Raw genomic sequence first — 27159 nt, forward strand, 5'->3', positions numbered from 1 at the left:
CTTTTCTTAAACATTACGTGAACATATTGTCTCGTAATATAGAATTAATAATCCCTATTCCAGGAGGAGATATTTTTGAACTATAATGTAGCTCTAATTAACACCATCTTTAGGTATGTTTTTCCCCTCAAAAAGCATCAAAAAAATCAATTTTTTTTTGAATAATTGATTTTTATCCGTCCTGCCATTCAGGAGTCTGTTTCAGGTCTGTCACAGAAATCTCTTTCAGGTTGTGCCCTGATATGATCAAGCCACTGATGCTGCCTTCCTGCCCTGTGGGGCTCCCCATCGCTCTGTCCTGCTAGGCCAGAAGCTCTGGGCTCCCTGGGCCAAGGCATGGAGTTGAAATAACCTCCACCCTGCAGAGCAACAGATGCTGAACCAGCTCTGCTCTGGGATGATTCAGCTATAAGGCCTTTGACAACACCAGGAAACTGAACCCCCCCCCCCCCCCAAATCAGTCTTACCCTGCATAAAAGGATTACACACAGAGAAATCTCCTAAAGATGTCCTTCCCACTTCATCAATGGAAGAGAGATATGCACAGTGGTTGCTCCCTCCCAGGTAACAATTATTTACACTGGGCTTGATAATAAACAAAAGGGTTTCTATTAAGTATCAAAAGCGGGATACAAGTGGTTGCAAGTGAAAGTCACTAAGCCAAAACCAAACAAAACATGTCAGCTAACTCTAATCCACTAAGAAAACTGTTACATGCAAATTATTATCCTAAACAGTTGCTCTTATCTCAGGCCACAGTGGATCTTTTTCTGACCCGGACCCTGCAGCCTTATCTTCACCTTGTTCCCACGTTTCGTTTCTCCGTGTCTATTCTCTTAGGGTGGTTGAGGCAGTTTCAAAGGTCAGTTGAAGACAAAGACCTGATTGTTTTCCACTCCTTAAATAGACTTTCCCACAGAGCAGGAACCCTTTCTTCCATCTCCCCATTCCCATGGAAAAATACTAGCTTCAAGGTGGTTACCCATACCAGGTGGCATGGTCACAAGACTTTCTAGACCCAACAACAGTTGGCGCTTACAAGACAATTACAGCCATTCACCGGTCAGTGGTTTGGGTACTGAGTCATTAAGTATCACTAATGGCCCTCATTAGCACATTTAAACCAGATTCACACTTCATATTTCCAACTTCAAATACAGGAATGATACATGCACAAAACCTGAATATACAGATTGAACAGATTGTGACTTTAAATTTAAAATGATATATTACATGACCTGTTTTGCATAAAGCATCGTCAAGTTATGCATATTCATAAGCCAATTTGCGGAAAGCACAAGAGGGCGTAACACTGTCAATAACTCGTCACATAAACCATTATTTGTTTATAAGTGCTACCACAATCTGCCCTTCTTAAAATCAGTAGTGCAATCTATTGAGCATTGAAACCTCCTCCCAAGTTGCAGAAGCATTTCCAATTCCTTTTTATTATTAGTCAAATACTACCAAACTGTATACCGGCAAAATAAAAAGCATATTACCCTTGTCTCTTGAGGGCACCATCAAATAAGGCAAACTAAATGAAGAGTTTATTCTTCTACATTGAACATGTTAATCGACAGAAGCTCCTTCGTAAACATACTCCATACGATTTTGTGATTCTATATCCTATTAACATTTGTCTTCACGATATATTTTACAATAAAAATCCTGTTGAATTTGTCACTACATGTAGGATAGATTTTAAGCTACTCTGTTTGATAACAAACATTTACAAAGTTTGATCTACAGCTTTAGGAAAGGCACAACCTATATAAAGCAGAGTGTGGAATCTGATGTGTGCGTAAACATAGTAGGGATGTAAGCAACTAGTTTCCCCTGCTTATCAACTAATTGATGGAAATTAGTCAACTAATTGACTAGTTGATAGAAACGCAATTTAACATCTCTAACACACAGATGAGCCTTTCTGTGGTATAGAAGTGTCCTAGTGCTACATACCAGACGGCGCTTTCAAAGATTCATCGCCTGGGGGAACCACATGTGATCTAGGGATGTTAAATTTTGATTAATCAGCTAATTGAGTAGTCAATGGAATTGCCATCAACTATTCGATAGTCAATGGGGGAAGAGGGGGGCGCTTGCTATACCACTTCACCTCTCCCTTTGAAATATACAAGAGCTGCGGGTACCCGCGCCAGGAGCAAAGCAGTCCCCACTGGCATGGGTTCCCCTCTGTGCCTCTTCCTTTGATATGTACGCGAGTCGCAGGTGGCTCTTGCGCATTCCAAAGGGACAGGAGCAGCTGTGGGACCGGCACAAGCAGGACTGTTTCAATCACTGCTCACGCCATTTCCCTGGTGCACCCTGCCAAGATGGTGCTGGGGGGGGGGCGGGAAAAAGAGAACCGGCTTTTAAGCTGGCTCCCCCCAGCACCAGCTCATGCTCCCCCCCACTTGCTGCCTCTCTTGCTCCCCTTGCATTTGCTTATTGGGTAGCTGACTAGTTGCTTTTCATCCCTAATGTGAACTTGCCATTCTTGTCCCAAACCATCCCTTCCTTATGTGCAACATCTTGACCACAATTCATACTGGTGCCAATGCCGTGTCTACAGAGGAAGTATGCGCTACTGGAACTGTACTGCGGTAAAGCTCTCGCCCAGGAGTCCGCAGCCTTTCAGAAGTGGCGTGCCAGGATTTAACATTCATTTTACTTAAGGATCTGCATGCCCCCAGATCGAGTCCCCATGCATGCAAAGCCCTGAAGGACCCCGAATCCCCACCTGCATCCTGCATGTGCAGGGTCCTCAGCCCCAGCACCATCGGGCACAGCACAGCCTAACCTGCTGCTGGGGAAAGAGGGAGGGCGCCGGCCGCTTGCGCACCACAAGAGCCCATCCCGCCTGGCCAGGCCCCATACAGCCCAATCTGAAGCCTGCCCCATGGGAGCAACCAAGGCGGATGCAGCGCCATCTCTGCAGGGGGGTAGGGAAGGCAGAGGCATAGGAGGGGACCGGGTGCAAGCCGGGACAGCTGAATCCCAACTCGCACACAATCCCCCCCACTACGCTTCAGCCTTTTAAATGTATGAAAAGGCTGGCGGCTCTTAATACATTTAAAAGGCAGAGCCGCAGGGGTGTTAGCTCTCAGCCCGGGAACTAACCTCACTGTGGCTCTGCATTTCCCCCCACTTTTTCAACTAATCGATTAGCTGATTAAATGCCATTTAACATCCTTAACAGGGAACACTGGCCACACACGCTAGTCGAGTTGAAGAATACTGAGCCTGTTCACTCGGTAAGCCTACGTACTGTCAAATGTCTTGGCCGCAAATATAGTCAGCACCAGTTTGAAGTTCTCACCTGCGGATGAAACACTTGTGGCTCTAATGCAGCGGATCCCAACCTTTTCGGCATTACGCCCCCTTTTTGATTTTTGAGAAACCCTCATCCCCATCCCCCCACTCCCCCCCCCCCCCCCCCCCCAATAGCATCAAAACTTGTTGAGCAAAAAAAAATAAAGGAACTGACCGGGCCCGAAAAACAAAAATAGCAGTAAAACTTAGGGGAGGGGAAGAATCGCTCGCCTCATGCAGCCCCTCCCCCCCGAAATTTCTTCACGCCCCCCAGTTTGGGAACCCATGCGCTAATGGTACCTCTCTATGTTTCACGTGCGTGAATAAGTCTGAGCTTTCTCTCTTCACAAACACTAGTGCAGAAGTGCAATTTAAAGAAGCACCCCAGCAGTTTCTGGGAAGATTCTTGTTAAAGAAAGACCCTCCTCCACTTTCACCCTACTGTTGGAGGAAGCATTGCTAAAATAGCCAAGAATGGTTTTGATTTTAAATTTGTTTAAACACATTCATCTGACAGAGAGCAGGTGTTTGTTTTAAAGACCAATTCTTTTTAGCATGATTTGTTTTCTGGGCGTAGGCTGCTTTAAAAAAAAAAAACCTTGCTCATCACCAAGTGTTTTGTTCCGATTGTAAAAACAAGCCGTGCTTTTGCCTTAAGAAGGGTGTCTCATCGCTATATACGGAAATGGTTACAGACTCCCAAAGGAAAAGCCAGCACAGCAGAACCCAGCTGGGCCTGCTGGATAACAACAGCTGATATGCCAAGCTCTGTAGCCTAGAGTTTGGTCGAATAGTCGAAGAACTACATAATTCCATCTCTGGATAGGAAAAGGCACATGGCCCAACAGGAGGGGTCCAGAAGGGGAGACAGAAGATCACTGCTTGTCCTGTAACTTTACCATTCACAACAGACTCATTTGGAGAGTCAAGTTTCAGAGCAGGACAATGACCCATGAATGCTTGTGCTTTTGATTTGTAAGTCCAGATACAGGAACCCTTCTGCAAACCAGACAGGGTTTTAGTGCACTGCAAGACACTCTCCCCTCCCCCCCCGCCCCACCCGCCCATTCTGTTGCAGCAATTATTAGTAGCTGAAAAGGTTTACAGATGGACATTTGGCAAAATGTTATTCAATATGGTCTGTTTACTCAAACCTTGCAGGCTTCTGCAAGTGTTTGGTAAATCTTCCATGGATATGCCAGTGACATCTCAGCAGATGAGAAACAAACCTCTCCCCCACAAAAAACAAAGCCACACAATCCCATACAGACAATGCACCAGAGGATCAGTCCGAGTGCTACAGAACTGCTGTGGTTTTAACTCAACTTTTCATCCCAAGTAAACAAGTCTAGGTGAGACCAGAAGGAAGCTTTGGGAGAGTTTTTTTCCTGAAAAGTTAAGAATTCACACAAAGGCCAAGCCATTCCCCTCAGGAGGCCCTAGGCAGGCCACAACACTACTGAAGAAAACAAAAACACATTTGCTTGAACAAATCTACTACTGTCAAACCCACTTGGAGAGTTTATACAAAGCACATGAAGATTTTTTCTTGTATTTAAGGCTAAGCTATTTGAACAAAATAAATATTACAGATGACTCAGAGGGTCCCCTCTCCTCCACAGATTTTTGTTACTTTTAAGGGCTTCTGTTTACATGTAAAGCTACCTGTGAATGAATACATTTTCTATCTCCAACAATTCAGTCTGAGGTACCAATACAGGAAGAAGTATTTCCTGGTTCAATTCCATCTCGTGGCTCAATGGCAAATATTTGCCATGCCTATGTCATCAGTATTCAAGAACTTTAAAGTTCCAAAGAACAATTATATTAAAACGCATGTCCTTGTAGGACTTAAACTGAGCTACAATTAATCTTTTTGCCTGCTATAAAGCATTCATGGAATGACTGTATTGTATTTCCTGTCTTAACAGCAAATAGATTAAAAAAAACCCACATGAACAACTGGTTAAGAAGCAACTTGAACAAAGTCGATAAATATCTACGTCAGAAGATTTCTGATCTCAGAGGGTACTTTAATCTAGCAGATAAAGACCTAAAATGTAATGGCTAGAAACTGAATATAGACAAATACACTCTGGAAATACGGTGCAGATGTTTAGCAATAACAATTAATCATTCATGCAACAACTGCCAGACTACATGGTCATAATGATCCCTAGATTAAAACTAAAAGAGAAGCCTGAAACCATAAGCAGAATGTAATTCAATAAACTCTTGAACAGACTTAACTTGCAAATATATAGCTGTATAAAAAGTGAAGTTGAAAGGTATTTTTATTCCAGAGATCAACATTTAGTATTTCCTGAAGTAAAATGGCACCACTGTATACTCTTTTGGGGCTGGAACACTCCTAGGTCAGTGAAAGCCAGGATATGAACTAAAAGCAGCACGTCTCAGACTTACTACTTTCCTGAACGGTGTCAGGTCTCAGGGAATGGCATGCTGGAACATGGGCCAGTCACCAAGAAACAACAAACTAGAGCATGGGGAATGGAGAATGAGACCTTTTTAAAAAAGGAATCAATATGAATTTGTTTTGGCCTGATGTCATGCCCTCAAAATGCAATGGAATAAAGACATTTCAGAGGACTGCTGCAAACAGAGGTATTAGACCTCAAAAAGATTTCTTAAGCAATTGTGGAAAGCATTAGGAAGCAAATGGAAAGGATGCTGTCCCACTCCCCCCAGCTGTTCGTAACATTCAGAAGAGTCTCACTATTACACGCTTCGTTGTTGATTGACTAGTAAACCTGAGAGGGTCCTAATTTGCGTCACAGGCATTTGCAGCGGATGGTAGCCTTGTGGAGGGAGAGGAACTTACGGTAATTGCATCTGGCCATCTGCCTAGAGTAGCTCAGCCACAAAGCTTACTTGGAGGATCAATGCAAAAATGGGTTTGAGGGCTTAAAGCAATGCAGGATTTCCTTGTAAGTCTCAAATGGTTCTCTTTGGTGGGCTTTATTAGGGGGGACGGATACGGACACACAAAGTTACAAGAGCTTGTTTGGCAAGCTTTAAAAATATGCCGGGAGAGGAGGGGGGGGGGCGAGCTTTCATTCAATGAACGAGGCATGTATTTCTAACTTCACATTCCCGCTTCTCCAAAATCACCACGGCCAGTGTCATGGACAGGCCCTTCCTCTGGATCATTCTGCCCCCTCCCCCCGTTATCTGACTGATGCCTCCTTCAGTGTCCTCCCCCATCCTGTCCTCCATTCCCTCACCTCCTCTTTATTGAGGAGACTGCTTGCTACCTTTACCCCGTGCAAGGCATATGCCTGCGTTAGGCAGGAATTTTGGCAGATGTACCTAAATCTCTGCTCTGGTTTCCTCCTGCTCTTATACTTTATCATTCACTTTGGCTCTCACTCCTGTGTTAGACTCTCTCACGCTGTCCCCACCACTGAATGCCTCATATCCTCCTTCTTTTCTGATGCTGTGCTCACGCTACATCCTGTGCCTCCATAAATTGGAAAACAAAGCAGCACCATGAAGGTTGGAGGAGGTGGGGGGAAGTTAATCAGCACAATGCTAAGCAAAATCTCAGCACATTTTCTGTTTGGATTACCCCTCCCCCAAGCCCTTTAATTCAGACCATAGTTAAAAGGATGTTAAAAATTAGAGGAAGTATAGAGAAGAATCACAAAAGTGATGAAAAATACCTAATAGCGAAACACATACTGTCGCAATTTGTTTCCATGTTCTTCTGGTAAGCAAGAGGTGATGGATTACAATGTTTAAGTACCCTCGAGGGGAGGAAATATCCTCTACTGAACCGCTCCTTAATCGAGTGCAGACATGCGGAACAAGACCCAGAAATACTCAAAATTAGAAAATAAAGATACGTGCATTAAGAGCGGGGTGATTAACTACGGACACAGACTATCAAGGTAAATAATGGTTTCTTCATCTCTAAGTCTTCAGACCAAGTGTACCTAAAATGTAGTATTTGTATAAGAATGTAAGTGTAAGATGACAGTAAGTCCTAGATAAGGATTTGCTTATAAATTCTGCACACTGTCTGCCAGCCACCCTCCATAATCAGACGTTTGCTACAAATTAAGTGGTATCTCTTGTCTGAATTGCAAACTAAGTTGTCCTTTATTAACGATATAATCCTTTCTAAAATGTAATCCCATCTGAAATGCTCTGCAAAATTGTTCAGTAGGAAACTCTGTGATTTGTTTGGTGCATGGAAGGGGGGGGGGGGGAACACGTGCGCGTTGTTAAGGATAAAAGCGTGAAAGTCATCCCAAATATCCAGATGGTCAAGCAGCAGTGAGAACCCGGACGACAACCAGGAAGCATCCCTTGTGCTCAATGCTAGAATTAATTTAGCAGAACTGACAAACCTTTGGGACAGGCAGACATCCCCAAGAGTGAGACACAATGAAAAGCCCGACAATAGCCATCGAAGATAATGATGGAAAACTCTGAGGATTAACCCCATTTAAGGATGAATGACGGCAGCATGACACTGCAAAACCCATAGGCTCAAATAGGAACTAACCAATATAAAATGGGCTTTTGCCATGGAGCTCTGGGTTCAGATCCAGCTTGAGATCATTCATGACACACAGAACCCAGACCCTCACTCAGGTTCAAGCCAACCAGCCATTGGATTGACTGGAGCCGTGACAGACCGGCAACTATAAGAAAATCGGCAGGACGTGTCTGTGTGAGCACACACATGCAGGGGTTGTGTTGTATTTTCCATCAACGCAGCCTATTGCCTTTTCCCCTGAAAAGGATCCCGGGTGTTTCTTATAAGCATAACAGAAGGCTGATTGCCTTTCTGGAAGCTAGGATTTAGTCACACACAAATGTGTGGGTAAAGTGAGTGCAGTGCTATTCTAAAGGTGGAGGAGGAGGTGGTCTGGCTAGATCACGATCTAATGTTTACTTCTAGTCTTAGAAAGTCCACAAAATCACTTTCTACAGTACCCAAAAATGGAGCATGTACCATACTGGTGATGCTACAGACCCCGATTAGAGCAACCTATAGGAACGGGGGGAGGGATAGCTCGGTGGTTTGAGCATTGGCCTGCTAAACTCAGGGTTGTGAGTTCAATCCTTGAGGAGGCCACTTAGGGATTTGGGGCAAAAATTTGTCAGGGATGGTACTTGGTCCTGCTGTGAAGGCAGGGGACTGGACTTTCTGACCTTTCAAGATCCCTTCCAGTTCTAGGAGAAAGGCAATCTCCATTAATTATTATTTATATTGTTATAACAGGCTTTGCTGTTATAACATGTTGAGTGATTATACACATCAGCAACCCTAGAAAATCCACCACCCACTGATTACTGGCAAAGTCTGACATCAACATAGACACTACATCTAAAGGCAGGCTAGCTGACTAAGGCCTTGTCTCCATTGACCGGGAGATCTATACTGTGGAGATCGATCTCCCAGGATTTGATTTAGGAGGTCTAGTAAGGACCCACTAAATCAATCACTGATCACACCTCTGTTGACTCTGTACTTCAGCAGGTCGTGAGGAAGAAAGGAAGTTGATGGGAGAGTTTTTCCAGTCAGCCTCCCACAGTGGGGATGCTGAGGAAATTCAAACCAAGGTACGTTGACTTCAGCTACGCTAGTCACATAACTGGAGTTGCATATCTTCATTCGACTTTGTCCCCCTGTGTAGCCCTGAACACAGACACTCTACATTGGGTGCATGGCTTCTTTTTCTGGCAAAGACAACAAGACCTCTGTGGACACAGGGTAGGCTCTGCAGTGAAAAACTCATTAATACCCAGGGCTCGCCAAGCAGCAGCAAGCTCTGCTCACCAGCCGCGTGCTACGAAAGCGCAAACCGTGCTGCACAGCCGCACTGGGCTAAAATCTACTCGCCACAGGTGAGTCGATTACATTAATTGTCGAGCCCTGTTAATACTCCTTGTGAAATGTCCTCCTCCAACATCAGAACATGTACCACCAAGAGTATTTACCTCAAGTGGCTTTGCCAACATCCACAGTACATATGCCTCGATCCTTTTCTCCATCCCCACAGAGAAGGATTTGTTGTAGAAGCAATTTGCCAGCGTCACCAGTAAGCTACCACCAGCCAAGCAAGACTCTCCTGGGACATTTCAATCAGCTCAGCTCTCAAGCTGTGATACTAGGCACAACCACCATAAGGGAGAAAAGCAAACAACAACGTCCAACGCAAACCCACTACAGACTGTGAATTACCAACACGCGCCTCCAGAGATCACTGCCAGAAGTTCTCATGTACTGTACACTCCTGGAGCCAGACACTGGCACCAACTTGATTTAATGGTCAGCCACAGAAACCATGTACGACATTCTCCACACTTGCACTTTTCACAGTACAGACCATGCACTTGTTGACTGCAAAATAAGATTTCATTACAAAAAGTCTACCGTAGCAAACAGAGCTGTTGTCCACACATTCACAGTGAATTGTTTAATTGAGGTTAATCTCCAGGAAGTGGTCATCAACTACATCTCTTTGAATGCTGCATGGAACACTCCAACGGAATATCCTAGCAATAGCTGGTTTTGGTTTTTTTAAAAACCCTGTATGAGATAAAGATTGAAATGTAGCATATTCTGAATAAATGCTTCCAGTGATTAAAGCAAAGCACACAGCATGTCCATCACAAATGAACCCCTCTTCGGAGAGACGTTCTAGTTTCAGGCGACTAAGAACACATTACCAAGAACAGCAAGACAATGAGTTCATATCATGCTGGCTTGATCTGAGATAAAATACAAACATCCTTTGAGAATGGAGATCTAGGAGGTATATATGAGACACGCAAGAAAGCAATAGGTTTTTCAGCCAAAAAGACAGCCCCTCATCTCTTAATGGAGACCAGAGAAGATTAAAAAGAGGCATCAGCTGATTTTTTTTTTTAAAAGAGTACTGTTCTGTAAAAAATGAACTTAAAACCAGAAGCATAAAATACATCAACTTGCACAATAAGCAGATATTTCCCTTTATTCTGTAATAGTACAGAGCTGAAAAACAGGTTTGAGTCAGGAAATACTTCCCAGTTGTGCTGGAAGGTGCTCAGACTAGGGATGTTAAATATCGCTTAATTGACTAGTCAAGTAACCTCAGAAATTCTTATCGGTTATTAGTTGACTATCCTATAGTCCCCTGCGGGCGGGGCCAGCAGCCAGTGCACTCCGGCCTCACTTCCAAGGATCACCCAGCCACACAGTACTGCTGCCTCTATATCAGAGGCAGCATCGCGGGGTGCCAGGCGGAGATAGTCTGCAAGGGGAGCCAGTTTAAAAACCAGCTCCCCTTACGGACCGGCTGCCTGTCACCCCAAGCTGCTGCCTCCCACATTCCCACTCAGGCTTCACATGATCCTTCAGTGTTTTGCTCCAGGAACTTCTTCTCCAACTTCGTCCTCAGCGTCTCCTCTTCTCCATCTGCCTCGGCAAATTCATCCAGAGACAACCTCCACTATTCTCTCTAGCCTAACGTGTCACAGACCTAGCCTTCAGTTCTGGACCCATTGCCTTCGGGGCAAAATAAAATCTTGACCTACCTTTCTAGCACCTCAGGCACATCTAGCCAGGCTGTTTCCGACAACTCCTCGGACACCCTGCTCTCAGAGCTTGACCAAACCAGAGCTCTTGACCTTCGCTCCCCTGAAGCTCCCTTTCCTTTCTCAGCCACCATGGACAAGCCATCAGCTTCCCCCGCACTTAGCCCATAGTCTGGATATGGTCTCTGAGTGTTCTCTTTCTAGACACACACTCTACATCTTGCCTTTCCTCCCGAACAAAGTCAAAGATCCAGCCTGATTTCTCTATCCACACATCCAAAAGTCTCATCTGGATTAGGGATGTAAGCAACTAGTTGACTACCCAATAAGCAAATGCAACTCGACTAGTTGCTGTCCCCCCCAACTTTCTGCCTCTATCAGAGAGAGGTGGGGGGAAGAAGAGCCAGTGCTGGGGAAAACCAGCGTACAAGCCAGTTCCCCCCAGCACCATCTCCACAGGGCCCCCCCCGGGACACAAAGCTGTAGCAAGGGGAGGGGACCGGGCACCAGTCAGGAATCAGGTGTCCCAGATCGCCCTGGTCCCAGGAGGCCAGGAGCTAATCCCACTATGGCTTTGCAGTTTCCCCCCTTATCAACTAATCAAGAAGTCAACTCAAATTCCATCGACTACTCAATTATCTGATTAAATGCGATTTAACATCCCTAATCCAGATTACCATCATTGTGACACCCCAACACCAATGCTCCCTCTAATGGTGTCCATCCACTCGTGAAATAAATGGTCATGTGCACGGAGTCAGGTACAAATGTGCATCACCAGTAAATACACATGCTGGCAGCTGCCAGTGCTCTGCTAATCAGCTGAGTGGCACCTGAATCTCTACAGGGGGTCGCCCAAGCACACAGCTTACAGGGAAACACCTCCTGACACCCCAATATTCACCACTATCCTGTAATTAGGGTATATTTTGTATCAAGTACATCTTCTGAGGTATTCTAAAAGACTTCATCTGAAAAATATTAAGATCTCAGAGTGTATGCAGTATCATTTTATGTAGTTTGGCCACGTATGTGTTACTGAAACATATTCTGAGGTTCAAAACACCCACAAGCAGCCTTTGAGATATAGCAGTAAAAAGGCCAAACAATGTTAGTGGCTTATTGAGGAAATGCACACAAACACCAGGATTATCCCAGGATAGTGTGCAATAGGGATGTTAAATTTCGATTCATCGACTAATCGAGTAGTGATGGAATTTCCATTGGCTAGTCGATAAAGGAGGCGCTCACTATCCCGCTGTGCCCCCTCCGTGGCTCTCGTACATTTCGAAGGGAGTAGGAATGCCTCTGCCTCCCCTGCCCCCTTCAGAGACAGTGCTGGAGGGAACTGGCTTTTAAGCCGGCTCCCCCCGGCACCAGCTCCTGCAAAAGAGGAAAGTAGGTATAAAAGGGAGGGGAGCAGGACCACACTATGCTCTGTAACACCACCTGGAAACACCTGACGGGCAAGGACAGAACTGTGGGAAGAGACAGACCCAGGCTGGAAGGATTTTTAGCCCATGTGTGAAAACTTAGGAAACCCAAGGCAACTTGTGCCTTCATCTGCCAGCATGTTTATCAACTCACAGTGAGAATTTGCTAAATGGCTGTCCTATCTCGAATGTTGAGCTCAGTTTGCAGGTTTTGTTTATTTATTCAAGGAATCTGCTCTGATTTGTTTGTGATCACGTCAAATCCTTATTTCCTGTTTATACCATAAGCCAGTTTGTGCCACTGTTAACTGGAGGGGGAGCCAAACAGGGATGCAGATCTCCTTTCATATTGAGGAATGGGGAGAATTTCATGGGCTTACATGACATGACCCAAAATATAATCCTGGGCTTACACCTGGTGTGCATGCACAGGAGAGGGCTGGATAATTCCCCGAGCTGATCACAACCAGCAGTTCTACAGCTGGATGTGTGTCTACGCACATAGGTGTGCATGCAGGTGTATCCTGGGGGGGCGGGGCTGAGAGCTTGCCACAGAAGCACAGAGTAAGGGAGACCCAGGATGGTAAGACACGAGGGGTTAGTGGGACCCCAACACTGCTGGTGGCACCCCAAAAGGGGATCCAACCTGCCACAACCATCTCACCCCATCTCCTGCAACATCCTTTTCCTAGCTGGCTTTGACAAATGCCATGTTGCCTCCTTGCAGCCATACAAAAAAATTCTGCTACATTGAATATTTTCCTGCTTCAACCACATCATCCCCTTTCTTGCATCCCTCCAGAGGCTCCTCCCTCACCACAAACAGAAGACCCTTTTCTTCGCTTTATCTGACTCTCCCTGGCCCTGTCACATCAAGGCCCCATTCACCAATTATGACCGTTTTGACTATTCATTTGATTGTCAGGTGTGTTAAATTTTCAACCGTTCCCATTCCAAGTCAAAGTAATAAGTCAAATATCCAGAAGATCTACCAAATTGCCATCCATAAAACTCTTCTCTGCCCTGATGCTTAATGTAGTAGTTGGTGTGTGAAGGCTCCTTCCTCACTATGGCACGATAAATGCAGAAGTGGGGACCTGAAAAAGTACCCCAAAACCTTCTCTTTCCAGGCTTTGGTATTAAGCTTCCCCCCAAAATCTTAAAAACCTAGATTTTGGGGATAAAATCCACTGCCACCACCCAAGTCATGATAAGAAAATCAGGGGAGAAATCATTTGGGAAATCTCACCCCCAAAGTACAAACCAGGACACACAAATTAACCAATACCAGATTAAGAAAAAAAAAAGAAAGACTTTTTTATTATCACCACAATATTCCTGTTGCAAGCATAATGACTAGATGGTAGAGTCACAAAGCAATATACTCATGGGGAATTCCACCATGGCCCCAAACTTAGTTGCAAAAGAGAGAAAAAACCCATTTTAAAGGCACAGACATCCGATCCCAGTTCCCAAACCATAAAACCTAACTGATTTATCTAAACTTTACCCTACTTACAGGAGAGTGAAGAGTCTATTTTTGGAGAGAGACATTCTGCCTGTCGCCCTCAGCAGCTGGAGAGAAACTGCTCCAGAGACAAAGGTGGGAGAACCCAAAAATTCCTTTGTCCCAGTTTGAAATTCCTACCTTCATTCCTATTGGCCAACTCCACCTGGCTTAGGTGTAGTTAACCCCTTAGTCCCCAGGCTGCTAGCTGACACTCATGAGCATGACAGTGTGTTTTGCCCATAACTTGTTCACAACTGTGTCTCACTGTTACCTTGTGCTTCCCTCGGCCACCCATCTCTTTATTGTATCCATTAGTTACATTTTGTCATATTTTATTGTGCATCTCTGCAGCATCTAGCACAATCAGGGCCCGAGCAATTGGTACATGCCACACAATACAAATAAACAAAACCACATCTTTCAGGGAAAGATGAATTGGAGTGGAAGTAACAGAAACCAAGATACATATAACAGCAGAAGTACCTGTCAATTGTAGGTCCCATGTTAATGAGGTTAATTAAGGGGGGTGGATGCATCCCATACATGGCTAATCTCCCCCTGCCTTTCCACATCAAATGCTATGTAAATGCTATGTAATTCAACCACCTGTTAATCCCATTGGATCAGGAGCTGCTCCAGCCCGTTAGCCACTGACATCCTTAGTCCACACTCGAAGTAAAGTTTACTTTTGAACTAGAGTCCTTTCTGTTCAAGCTAGAAATTACAAGTTTAAAACATATATGCCAAAGTGAAATACTACATCAAACTGCTGCCTCTAGAAAACTGTAAATTAACAACTAGGAATCAGAAGCGGAAAAAATGTAAAGCAACAGCTCTGAACACAGACCAAAAAAGCCACAGGTCGAGTCAGGAAGTTTCGCTTTTCATTTTGTTACAGAAACATATCACTTTCATTCACAAGTATAAATGTGTCTTTCAGAGCTTGAGTATAGGAAATAAACATGCCTCTTGATATGTAATGATGGTTTTCATAAAACCCAAACTATGAAAACAGGAAGCACAAACCACTAGTCAAACTAGCAGAAGCATGCAAATTGTACATGCACAGCCATTAAATACCTAGATTAAGCTGTGAGGTCATAACAGGTACCCAAAACTACCCAGCACCAATCTGCCACAAGCAAGCAAGCTATTTTGGGCTTAGTATTTGCAAATTAATTCAACTGTACCAGATGGTTTCTTCTACTTAGATTTTGTTTGCCTGTAGAATTATACTCAGGAATGTGATTGATTTTTAGTTTTTAAATAAAAGCTGTCAAGGAAGCAGACACTTACACGTGAAATGGACAAGCTATATTTTGGAAGGCTGGCCATTTTGATTTACAGGGGCAGGAAACAAACATCTCCTTGTGTTGCCATTCAAATAGTGCCAAAAAACATTCCTCAGCCACTAAATTAAATTAAATACATAAATGGGGAAAAAAAACCATTCTCAAATGCAACTTCATAGGGAGAGATTTGTAACAGATTATTCACACAAGTGCTGGGTGCCAAACTAAAGTTACTGAAATCGAGTGTCCACATGGGGAGTTATTCTGCAAGAGCTTATTCCAAGCCATTTCCCTGTGCAGACATGACCCAAGTCACTGATTTCCTCAAGACAGAGAAACAGGAACTGCCCTGGGGAGAAGAAAATAATTTTACTCTCTGGGAAAGAGGCAAAACTGATAAAGACGCTGTTGGCTGTGGCACTGGCACTATTCCTTTGCAATAAACAGAGAGTCAGTCTTCATAAGTGAAGTCTCAGAATATGTACAATGTTAGTGATCTACTTAGGGCACGGATGGGCAAGAGGGCCTCCGCAGGCCAGATCCAGCCCACCAAGCGGGTAGATCCAGCCCACGAAGGCTCTGCTGCTGCCCCGCCCCCAGGCCAATTAGGGTCTGGGGGTGAGGGAGCAATCAAAGCCTTCTCCGCTGTGCCCCCACCCTGCGAGCATCCTTGCGTCTGCCGGCGTCCTGCCCTCTGGCTCGCGCCCTGCCTCCTCGCACCAGAGCTGCACGCAGGCAGCCCAGTGGCGAGAATGGCCACACTTCCCCTCCCCGGCGGCGCTCCACTCCTCCACCTGGCCGGTGGATTGGATAGGGCCGCACCACTCATTTTGCGGCCCGTGACGACTACGAGCCCCTGCAGGCCGCATGCAGCTCGTGGGCCGTATGTTGTGCAGGTCTGAGTTAAGCCACTCAAAACACATTTTTTTGATTTTTTTTTTTTTGATTTTTTTTTTTTTAAAAGAAGAAGCTTGAAGAGGAGAATCATTCTGACCATTCATACAGAATTAGTGCTAGGAAAGTTGAGACCTCTCTCTCCAACTCAAATATAAGGTAGGCAGCGAGCGGCCTTTCAGCTTCACACTTCCAGGCGGGACATGTAACATGTAAAAGCATAATTCTTAGGTTAGAACAGTGAGCAGATGGAATGGGGGAGTACTCCTCTGGGGGAAAAAAAACATGCAATGTGTGGAGAAAGACAGGAACCTGAACCATTAAGCCAAGTTAGTGATTATGATGAAGGACTTTTAAAAGCCTATCCCAGATAGGGCATGAATCAAGCCGTACATCCTGGTCTACAAAAGAACACCCGGGTACAGCCTGAATCAGAGAGCAAAATAAACAAACATGAAAAGTTTGCAATGGCTACTAAGTGAGAAAGGGTGAAATCAGACACCTCAGACTGGCAGTTCTGTTCTGGACATGCTGCCCGTCAAGATGATCAGAGAAGAACGAGACACGCTGAATCTGAGATGATAGCGTCTTCTTAAGGAGTCTCTTAAATTTTTTATATCCCTCCAATAACAGGAATGATACCTAGAAGAGCTGTGGCTTGTACATAACACTTGTTTTCCTTGAATCGGGTTATTTTTGTTCCCCAAAAGCCTAATTTTACTGCAACCAGAGTGATTTTAGGCAAACAGAAATTTTGGAATCTGTACGTAAACTGTATATAAGCTCAGAGTGCTGCATCGACACAGACACAATTTCCATGGAGAAAAGCAACGCATTCTGTTGCATTGGTTCATTTCTGCAAAACAAGGTGTGCTACATACCTTTGGAAATCGCAAATAGGTCTCTGTTTACGGATTCTGGATTTACCTACAAAGCCACCACATTATCAGTACACAATGAAATACTGACGGATACATCAGTAAGAAAGAATTCAAAAGAAAAGGAATTCTAGCCTAGTCACATGCCTAAAAAGAAAGTCTCGTTCATATCATGGGAAATAGGCGCCATGCTTCAGAATAAGGTTTTACCAAGGAATTCAGAAATTAATCTAGAGAATTGAACTGTTACCCTTATGGTTACAAAGAATCATCTGGGCATGACCTTGGTGCTGTATTATTTCTTTGCAGACTTTACTCCTGGGGGAATTCTGCACCACTTCACATGTGCATAATTAATGTGCTGTGCACATTTTTAGGTTACACAGACAGAGAGAGAAATAGCTCTTGTCGGAGTGTGCTATGGTACTTGAACAGAGCAGCTGCTCCTGGACAGCTAAGAAAGGGAAAGAGCCTGCGGTGCCTTCTTCTTAGCACCTGTTGGGCCAGGTCAGGAGACAGGGGCTATAAGGAGACAGACAGCAGGGGACTGCTGAGAGGTCAGACGGGCTCACAAGGGCCAGTAGGACAGGACAGGCTGGGACGGGGCTGAATGGGAAGATGGAGCAAGGCCACAGGGAAGGGAATGCAGGGTCACATGGAAGGCTGTGGGGGAGGGAGAAGAATGTCTAAGTGAGGACACAGGCATACATGGGAAGTGTGCGTGTGAGTGCAAGTGGATGGGCACCAGGACAGGGGGCTCAAGGACACATGCCTAACTCAACGGGAAAAGCTGGGGTCAGCCATGGTCTTCCCAGGGGAAGGTCCCTTCTCACTCCCCAAAATATCCAGTTCCATACTTATCCCACCCATATACTTAGTAATTACTCAAAAAAAATAAAAGTTAGGGTTAGGGATGTAATAATATAGTCGATTAACCAATAACCTATAAGTTTTAGCTTAATGCTATACATGTATTTCCCTCCCCCACCTTGCCAGTAAAGTTTTTAGCAGGCTGGCCAGCAGCCCAGCTCAGTTCTGGCTCACACCAGGTCCAGAACCTACCCCTGCTGTGGATCTGCATTTAAAGTGTATTAGGAGCCAGGCAGGCAGGCAGCCGGGCTCAGTTCTGGCTTGTGCCGGGTCCGGGAGCTCAGACCCACCTTAGACAGGGGCTGCTGCCACTCCCACCCTGCTACCTCTTTATCAGAGGCAGTAGCACTGGGCAACAGGCAGCCAGTCCACAAGGGGAGCTGGTTTTTAAACTGGCTCCCCTTGTGGACCAGCTCCTGTCTAACACCCCACACTGGTGCCTCAGATACAGCGGCTGCCAGCCCAGCCCCCAGGGTCTGTAGAATAGTTGACTAACCGATAAGAATTCATGAGCTTACTTGACTCTTCAATTAACCGATACTTAACATCCCTAGTTAGGGTGTCCATATACTGTTAGAGCAAATTCTCTTAAAAAAAAAAACCCTCACCCCACATTGTCCCATCAGTTTTCCTGCAATTACCATAGATTTACAAGGTCAAAAAGTAGTTGAAAAAGGGAAGCTAACAAACAATGTACATAAAAAGTTTTCCATAAGAAACTGTCTCAGATCTTCATCCCATTCCTTTGGTTTGGTTTATGATCTAGCTTTAGGGATAGTGTTTATGCAACTTGCTGCCAAAAAAAACCTTAATTAATGCAGAGTTAAGACTGATTCACCCTGATGAGGCATAGTCATTTTCAAAACAATTCAAGCAGGCATGTCAGTTTTAGAGCACTTACAAAAAAAATAGCTTTTCAAAATAAAAGCTCAGCTCATGGGGCAAAATTTCTATAAACTTCCTTTAAAGTATTTTCACCACAAATACAGAATGCATACCAGAGAGTAGTCATGCGCACAGCATTCTTGGAAACCTGACAAGGAAAGGACTGTCTATCAAAAAAAAAAAAATTCCCTGCCTGGATACATGCAGCCCATAGACTCATGTGTGCACCAATTCAAACAGCCAGACAGAACTTCTAATAAATCAGCTTGGTGCATATGAGTCTCATAGTTCAAGCTTCAGTTTTGGTCAGGGCAGTGTTTCTCAAACGGTGTTCCATGGAACCGCAGGGTTCCACAGAGTGAAAATAAGGGTTCTGCAAGGAAATTCCATTACAATAACATTTTAATTAAAAAAAATAATATTTAAGCATTCGTGAATTTTATTGAAAACAATTTAAATTTGTGTTTGCCACAATAAGTGTCCCTGTGTAATGCCAGCTTAGTGGGGAGGATGATGTCACTGCTCAGCACTGCACGCACAGTCAATGATCACCTGTTATATACCACTGTAAATGCCCGTACTTGTTCTCAGGGAGCGTGGATCACGGGAGTGACTGTTATTGGGGGTTCCGCAAAATTCTTTCAAGTTTAAAAGGGTTCCGTGGCCAAATAAAACTGGGAAACACTGGGTCAGGGGAGTGTCTGTTTATAGAATCTCTGAACCAAACAAGACCACTAACCCTACCCTCAGGCCCTCAAGAGGTGCAGCAGTTTAAGATAATTTGAATATGCATGTTGCAGGGCTCGCCAAGGGGCGGCGAGCCCTGCTCACCAGCCGCGCATGCACAGATAGCGCTGCGCAGCTGTGCCGGCTTGTGATCTACTCGCCCGTGGTGAGTCGATTACACTAATTGCCGAGTCCTGTGCCCGTGGTTTTAGATAACTGGTTACACTGTAACACTCCCAATAGTTAAACCAATAAGCTGGCAGCCGGGAGGCTTCGCTGCAGGCTCTGCAGCATAAAGCTAAGCTTTATACTGCAGGCTCTGCAGCACTTGTAACCACTGAGATTTTAAGCAGCTACACGGTTACCATATTAAACGACTTTCAACATCCATTTTAGTATCATTTGAAGCAGTGATCGTTAAGACAGAACTAAATCCAACTGCCTTAAATCAAGCTTCCCAGTAAGAAACCACAGAATGAATAGCCCACATGACTATAACTCATGCACATCTATAACCTACTATGTATTTGAGAGTTTGTCTGTCTGAGCAAGTGAGCCTTTCCGTCCATCTGTCCTAGGACCACCAAACTTGGTATGCAGCTTCCTCTTACCATAAAGCAAGGCAAGTTTGATGGGGGGGGGGGGGGAAGACTGAAGCCCTCCCTCCCCCCAAATGCATACAGGGATGCATAAAATCATACCACAAAGAGACACTCATGGGGCAGGTGAAAGGGACTGGCTGGGACCACCCCAGCCCCAAGCCTCCCACCCCCAATGCACCATTTAGGAAGGACGGGGGGCTGCGGCTTTGCAGCTCTCCCCTGCATTCGTACGGGAACATTGCAGGCTGTTCATCAGAGAGCGAGGAGAAAGTGCAGTTTGCTCCATTCCTCCATCTGGCTGAGGAGCACAAGGGAGAGAAGGACTTAGACCTGCCCCAGCCAGGGGACATGCCTCTCTCCCCTCTCCCCCAGCTCCCCTCCCCCCCCCCCCCCCCAGCAGCGCCCAATGGAGCTACAGTGGCATGGAGAGGTGCTTCTCACCTGGCTGCAAGCTGCTGCAGTGACACAGGGCTGGGGTTGTCCCCTCTTCCCATGGCAGCCCACATACTGAACCCTCATCCCCAGGCCCACCCCAGAGCACTGATTAAATGAACAAAAACAAAAATTAACCAAGTTAAGAACCCAAGCAATGCCAGGTAAATCGTCTAGCATATATATAAATTAGACGTACTCAAGGCTCATTCGCACTTGTAAGTCATTTCTCTGGAGTGAAGCAACTCAGTTGTACAAAGGTACCAGCATATTCCTTGTGTGCTCTGTCTTCAAGAGGGCTCAATCAAATACTTAATGAATTTCCTAAGTTCAGTTTTACTCAGCATGGTAAGTCAACTACAGAAGTTAGTAGAACCAAAGCCTTAGGAGAACAAAATGTCTCAACAATCCCACATGATAAAACGATTAAAAAGAGTAATTTTAAAAAATATATATATTTAACTTACTGGTAAAATTCTGTTAATAAAATACAGCCAGACCCCGAGTTACGGTCGCAAGTAACTCAATGGGGTCCAACTTATGAACAAACCGAATTATGACCAATTGCTTGGTCCGCAACCGATTCATAAGTTGGAAACAGGCTGTAAGTGTATTAACAAGACTGCTGTATGGCCTCAATATTACAAATATAAATTAAATATTTTTAAAATACACATGTAAGCCTGTTATTACAAAACAAACTGACTCATTTACATTCCAAAAATCTTAACAGATTTACAAAAGCGTTTCAGATTTTGTCACCACCATTCTTGCCAAAGGTTCGGACTCAATTTTCAAATGATGAATTATACTAAACCTTTAGCTACATAAGCAGAAAGAATTCTGACGTCTTAAAAATTCCTTCCATACACACACAAAAAGTTGTATATTCAGTAACTATTTCTCCAGTAAGTTTACAATGACCAAGTTCAGAAATTTCAGTACCACCTCACCCTGTCAAGGCCTCACCACCCACACAACCTCTCTAAAATGTCCAATATGTTCATTAATATGCACAGTAAATGAACTTCTAAGCAGTACACGGATTAGTACAGGCAGTCCCTGGGTTACGTACAAGATAGGGACTGGACTGTAGGTTTGTTCTTAAGTTGAATCTGTATATAAGTCGGAACTGGCGTCAGCCGCTGCTGAAACTGATCAGTTTCAACCGCGGCTGAATCTGGATGCCAGTTCTGACTTACATACAGATTCAACTTAAGAAACCCAGGCATCCCCAAGTCAGCTGCTGCTGAAACTGATCAGCGGCTGATTCCAGGAAGCCTGGGGCAGAGCAACTCTGCCTGGGGCTTCCTGTAGTCAGCCGCTGGTCAGTTTCAGCAGCAGCAGCTGACTAGGGGATGCCTGGGGCAGAGCAGCTGGAGTGCTGCTGGGTTGCTCCAGTAGCACGGCTCCTCAGCTCTACTGGAGCAACCCAGCAGCACCCCAGCTGCTCTGCCCCAGGCGTCCTGATTCAGCCGCTGCTGAAACTGACCAGCAGCAGCTGAACCAGGACGCCTGGGGCAGAGCAGCTGGGGTGCTGCCGGGTTGGTCCGGAGCGGCGCTGCGGGACCAACCCAGCAGCCCCCAACTGCTCTACCCCAGGGGTAGGCAAGAAAAGCCTGGTCTGCTGTGGGGAGAAGGGGGGGCACTAGCTGTACCCCCCCCCCCAGCAGACCAGGGGGACAGGAGCAAAGCCGTGGAGCACGCCCGCAGCGGGACAGCCCAAGCGCGCCCGGGCTGTCCTGCTGCGGGCATGCTCCGCGGCTTTGCTCCTGTCCCCCTGGTCTGCTGGGGGGATCCAGCAAAGCCGCTGGACCCCCCCAGCAAACCAGGGACACCAGAGCAAAGCCACCTCCTGGGCGGCTTTGCTCGTTTGCCCGGGAGCAAAGCCGCCCAGGCGGCAGCTTTGCTCGGGTGTCCCTGGTCTGCTGGGGGGGGTCCAGCGGCTTTGCTGGACCTCCCCAGCAGACCAGGGAGACCGGGAGAAGCTTTTCTCGCCCCGGAGGACACGGATGGCGATCTGCCGCCCGTGAGCTCCGGGGCGAGAAAAGCCCCGTTCGTAAGTCAGATCCGCGTAAGTCGGGGACTGCCTGTATAAGATTCCAACTATTTCATTAGTTACCAATGCTCACAGAATTCATCTTTGTTGCACTTGTCACTTTGAGCACAATAGGTAGAGGCCCTCAGTAGACAATGAGACACCTCTCAGATACCACATTAAAAACAAATGAGCCTTATTTCCATTGAGAGAAAGTTACTTTATGTCATGAGCTTCAGGAGTAGCTAGCAGAGGTCAGGTTTAATGAAGAAGAATAGAATGTAATATCCTTTGTGTTGATTTGAAAGGTCAGTTCTAAGATTCTGAATACAAATCCATATGATAGAGGCATTAAAAATAGTAATTTAAAAAAATGTATTTAGCTTACTAGTAAAATTATATTAATAAAATAATTTTTTATCATTTAACACATGGTTCTTTAGTTCAGCAACTAGATGCTAGAATCCTGTTGAAAGCTGAACCCCTGCTTCATAAAGCTACACCAAAAAATGCGTATTAGACTGGATGCAGAAAGCAATTGAAGTAGGTTAACTCATTTATAATACATACAGCTTTTTTTCAGATGTTAGAGTGGAATAGTGTACATGTTTAAATGGTTAACTGATGAGCCTAGGCTCATCAGTTAATCTTCACCGTTACACACACAACAACCACAGACGGGTGACAGTGTTCATGGGGCAGCAGTGCAGGGAGCGGAAGCAGCTCAGCCAGAGCCGGTACACAAGGAAGATGGCTTAAAAGCCGCCCGTCCTCCCTCCCCACCCCCATCCACATGAAAACATGTAACCACTGAAAACAGCAGTTACACATTTATTTTAAAAAAAACAACAGCATTTGTAAATCCATAATGTGTGCGTGTACACACACACACCCCTACCTACCTATATATAAATAAAAGTCTGATTGATAAATGACAAATGCACAGAAAATATAAAATTGTATACAGTACGAGATGGACTTCAGTTTTGCATTACTAACCGTCTAAACTACCATGAGTTTTCATGGGCAAAACCCACTTCTTCAGATGAGCTGGACGCTGGAATGGAAGTGACAGAAATCCAGAATGTATACATTTTTGTTAGTCTCAACGGTGCCAAAGAACTACTCATTGTTTTTAAAGTTACAGACTAACTGAACTACCACTTTGAGTCTAAACTACAGAAGTATTCAGTTTAGAAGTGACAGTAAAATACATATATTTGCATTAAACAACAATAGCAATCTCTCTTGGTAATGCTATGATAAAACATTACGAAGTGGAGAGATCATTATTTCTTTACATTTCCAGGAGACCAAGTTTGCTTGTTTCCTAAGTCAGTCATGCAAAAATCAGAAGAAAAAAAAACAACAACAACATGAGGACTGCTAAACAAGGGTATTATTTTCAACAACTACAAAGTGTGAAAAAGTTGTGCTACTGACAAAGTTACATTTTTTCAAATCTTCAGTCCTACAGACACCTGGATCAGGAAAGTGCTTAAAACAGTGCAGAATGGCCATTTACATTAAAAGGCCGGCATATTATAACTAATAAATATCACAGAGGAGTAGCCATGTTGGCCTGAAATTAAAAAAAACTTCAACAACAAAGGTCCTGCAGCACCTTAGAGACTAATAATAATATATAAATATTATCATGAGCTTTCGTGGGCACAACACACCTCTTCAGACAACAAATATGGATCTGAAGACGTGAGCTGTGCCCACAAAAGCTCCGGACACTACTCATATATTTTGTTAGTCTCTAAGGTGCTACAGGACCATCATTGTATTTTAAGTTTTAATAAATATCAGTTTAGCTTTCAGTTCTTGTCACTGGATTCTAATTATTGATTGGGTAGCCTTGTTAGTCTTTATCTGCAAAAACAACGAGTCCTGTGGCACCTTAAAGACTAACTGATTTATTTGGACATAAGTTTTCATGGGTAAAGAACCACAAAGTCAAAGTAGGTCTTTGCCCACGAAAACTTATGGCCAAATAAATCTGTTAGTCTTTAATGTTAGTCAAAACTCCTCTTAACTATTGACTAATTTTTATAAAGATCCTGTGTACACTCAAAGGACCAAATGGGTAGTACAGCTGTATAAATCTGAAACAAACTGCTTAGTTCTGTTTAAAGCATATTTAAACATTTTATAGAAAAGTCATCTCCGAGTTTCCTGTTATACCACAAACATAAGCAATTTAGTGTTCTGCTTCATTTGGGAACAATTCCCTTTAACACGCGGACAGATCCTCACTGAAGTTAACAGGACTATTCAGAAGCTTCAGAGGGGTAGCCAAGTTAGTCTGTAACAGGAAAAACTTAAAAAAACAACAAGTAGACTAGTAGCACCTTAAAGACTAACAAAACATGTTGGTATCATGAGCGGTCATGGGCATAACCCACTTCTTTCTCCGGTCATCTGAAGAAGTGGGTTGCACCCAGGACAGCTCACGATCTCATCGACGTGTTTTGTTAGTCTTTAAGGTGCTTAGTGATAGAAATGTAGCCGTGTTAGTCTGGTGTAGCTGAAACAAAATACAGGACTATGTAGCACTTTAAAAACTAACAAGATGGTTTATTAACCATCTTGTTAGTCTTCAAAGTGCTACATAAAGTGCTACATAGTCCTGTATTTTGTTTAAGGTGCTTGTCTCTGTGTTGTGTTTTAAGGACGATTCGGGCAATATACCATTTGCACAAACCAGCCTGAGAAGAAGAGCGCGAGTGAATTGAAGACTAACAAGATGGTTAATAAACCATCTTGTTAGTCTTCAAAGTGCTACATAAAGTGCTACATAGCCCTGTATTTTGTTTAAGGTGCTTGTCTCTGTGTTGTGTTTTAAGGACGATTCGGGCAATATACCATTTGCACAAACCAGCCTGAGAAGAAGAGCGCGAGTGAATTGAAGACTAACAAGATGGTTAATAAACCATCTTGTTAGTCTTCAAAGTGCTACATAAAGTGCTACATAGCCCTGTATTTTGTTTAAGGTGCTTGTCTCTGTGTTGTGTTTTAAGGACGATTCAGGCAATATACCATTTGCACAAACCAGCCTGAGAAGAAGAGCGCGAGTGAATTGCAAAGTTTACCATGTCGCCAGGGATCCTTCGGTTCCACAGACCCAGACACGATGTCCTCGTCGGAAGGGAACGTGACCCGCTTTGCTCCATTCTTCAGCTTGCCCTCTTCACACGGCGGCTCCACGCGCGGGTCGCCCTGCGGGCTGGGGGCGTCGGAGTCCAAAGCACCGCGGCGGGACGGCGGCGAGGCCGGCTTCCCCTGCGGCAGGGAGGTCTCCTCCTCCTCCTCCTCCGGGCATCCTCTGTCGGCGGCCGCGCTGCTCCGCTCCGCAGGCGGGCACGAGGCGGCTTCCTGCAGCGGGTGGCTCCCGGCCAGAGTCTCTCCCCGCTCCGACGGCTCCGCTCCCCGCTCCGAGCCCCCCCGGGCGGCAGGGGCGGCCCCTCCCCCCGCCGCCTGCGAGCTGGGCGGCGGCGGGGGGGGGCGCCCGGCCTCCTCCAGGCGAGCCAAGCCCGCCCCCCCCGGGGGCTGCAGCCCCGCTCGGCCGCCCCCCGCCTCCTCCGCGCCCGCGCAGGGCTCCGCGTCCGGCTGCCGGGGGGGGCGCGGCGCGCGCTCCATGGCTCCCCGCCTCATGGGGGCCCGGGCGGCATCACTCCGCGGGCGCCCCCGCCCCGCCCGCGCAGGCCCGGCTGAGGGCTGGGCCGCGAGGGGAGGCCGCGCGCCGGGGAACCGCCGCCGAGCGCAGCCGCGGTCTGGCGCGGCGGACCCGAGAGAAGCCGCCGCCCGCGGAGTGCGCCAGCGGCCTGCCCATCCGCGGCCCGCACTTTCGCCACGGGCGGCGGCCGCCCGCCCGGCGCGGGGCCCCGCCCGCCGCCGCGGCACCGAGGAGGGGAAGATCCCGCCGCCTGGCCTCGCGGGCAGGGCCGGCCGGCCGCCGCGGGACGCTCCGGTAAAGGGTCGTCTCCGTAGCGAATCAGCCGCTGCGAGTCGTCGCACGCACCCGGCGGCGGCCAGCCCGCCAGCACCGGGCGAAGGCGGCTGAGGCTTCGGCGCGGCACTTTCGGCGCGGCACTGGGGGCGCGTTCCGGGGGGGGAGGGGAAGCTGAGGATGCGCCCCCCTGAGGCGGCTGCCTACTCCCTAGGCGCCGGACGCGCGCTGGGGCTCGAAAACAAGGCGCGAATCTGCTGCTACTAATGAAAGAGGCCGCGGACAAATAGTCAGCTTCACGTGATGCGCCCCAAACAGCCTGGCCCGCCCCCGCCGGGCTGCTGGCCCTTTAAGTCCGCGGCGGGGGCGGGGCCGAGCGCAGGCTGCGTCGCCCTGGGACCCGCCACATGTCACGAGGCCCCGCCCCGGCGTCCCTAAGTGGGGGGCGTGTCCATGTGCGCGTGCGCGTCCCTGCTGCGCGTGTCTGGTGTGTGCAACCTGTGTGAGTGTGTGTCCATGTGTGCTGTGTGTAGCTAGTGTGTGTGTGTCTGTGTGTGTCCATGTGTGTTGTGTGTAGCCAGTGTGTGTGTGTCTGGTGTGGGTGTGTGTATCCATGTGTGTTGTGTGCATCTCTGGTGTGGGTGTGTGTATCCATGTGTGTTGTGTGCATCTCTGGTGTGGGTGTGGGTGTCCATGTGTGTTGTGTGTAGCCAGTGTGTGTGTGTCTGGTGTGGGTGTGTGTATCCATGTGTGTTGTGTGTAGCCAGTGTGTGTGTGT

At 46.2% G+C, this 27159-nt stretch overlaps 1 protein-coding gene across 2 annotated transcripts in view; it reads right to left on the bottom strand.

Moving 5' to 3' along the window:
* The window catches only part of PPP1R37 (protein phosphatase 1 regulatory subunit 37), a 69413-nt gene extending 42713 nt beyond the window's left edge, over positions 1 to 26700 (bottom strand). For both annotated transcript variants that reach the window (XM_014569752.2, XM_075915431.1), the window contains exon 1: positions 25525 to 26700. In XM_014569752.2, coding sequence (XP_014425238.2) covers positions 25525 to 26086 — 562 coding nt within the window. In that variant the 5' untranslated portion in view covers positions 26087 to 26700. The remainder of the gene's footprint in view (positions 1 to 25524) is intronic.
* Between the last annotated feature and the right edge of the window lie 459 nt (positions 26701 to 27159).

This window comes from Pelodiscus sinensis, unplaced genomic scaffold, assembly GCF_049634645.1.
Source record: "Pelodiscus sinensis isolate JC-2024 unplaced genomic scaffold, ASM4963464v1 ctg34, whole genome shotgun sequence".
Classification (NCBI taxonomy): domain Eukaryota; kingdom Metazoa; phylum Chordata; order Testudines; family Trionychidae; genus Pelodiscus; species Pelodiscus sinensis.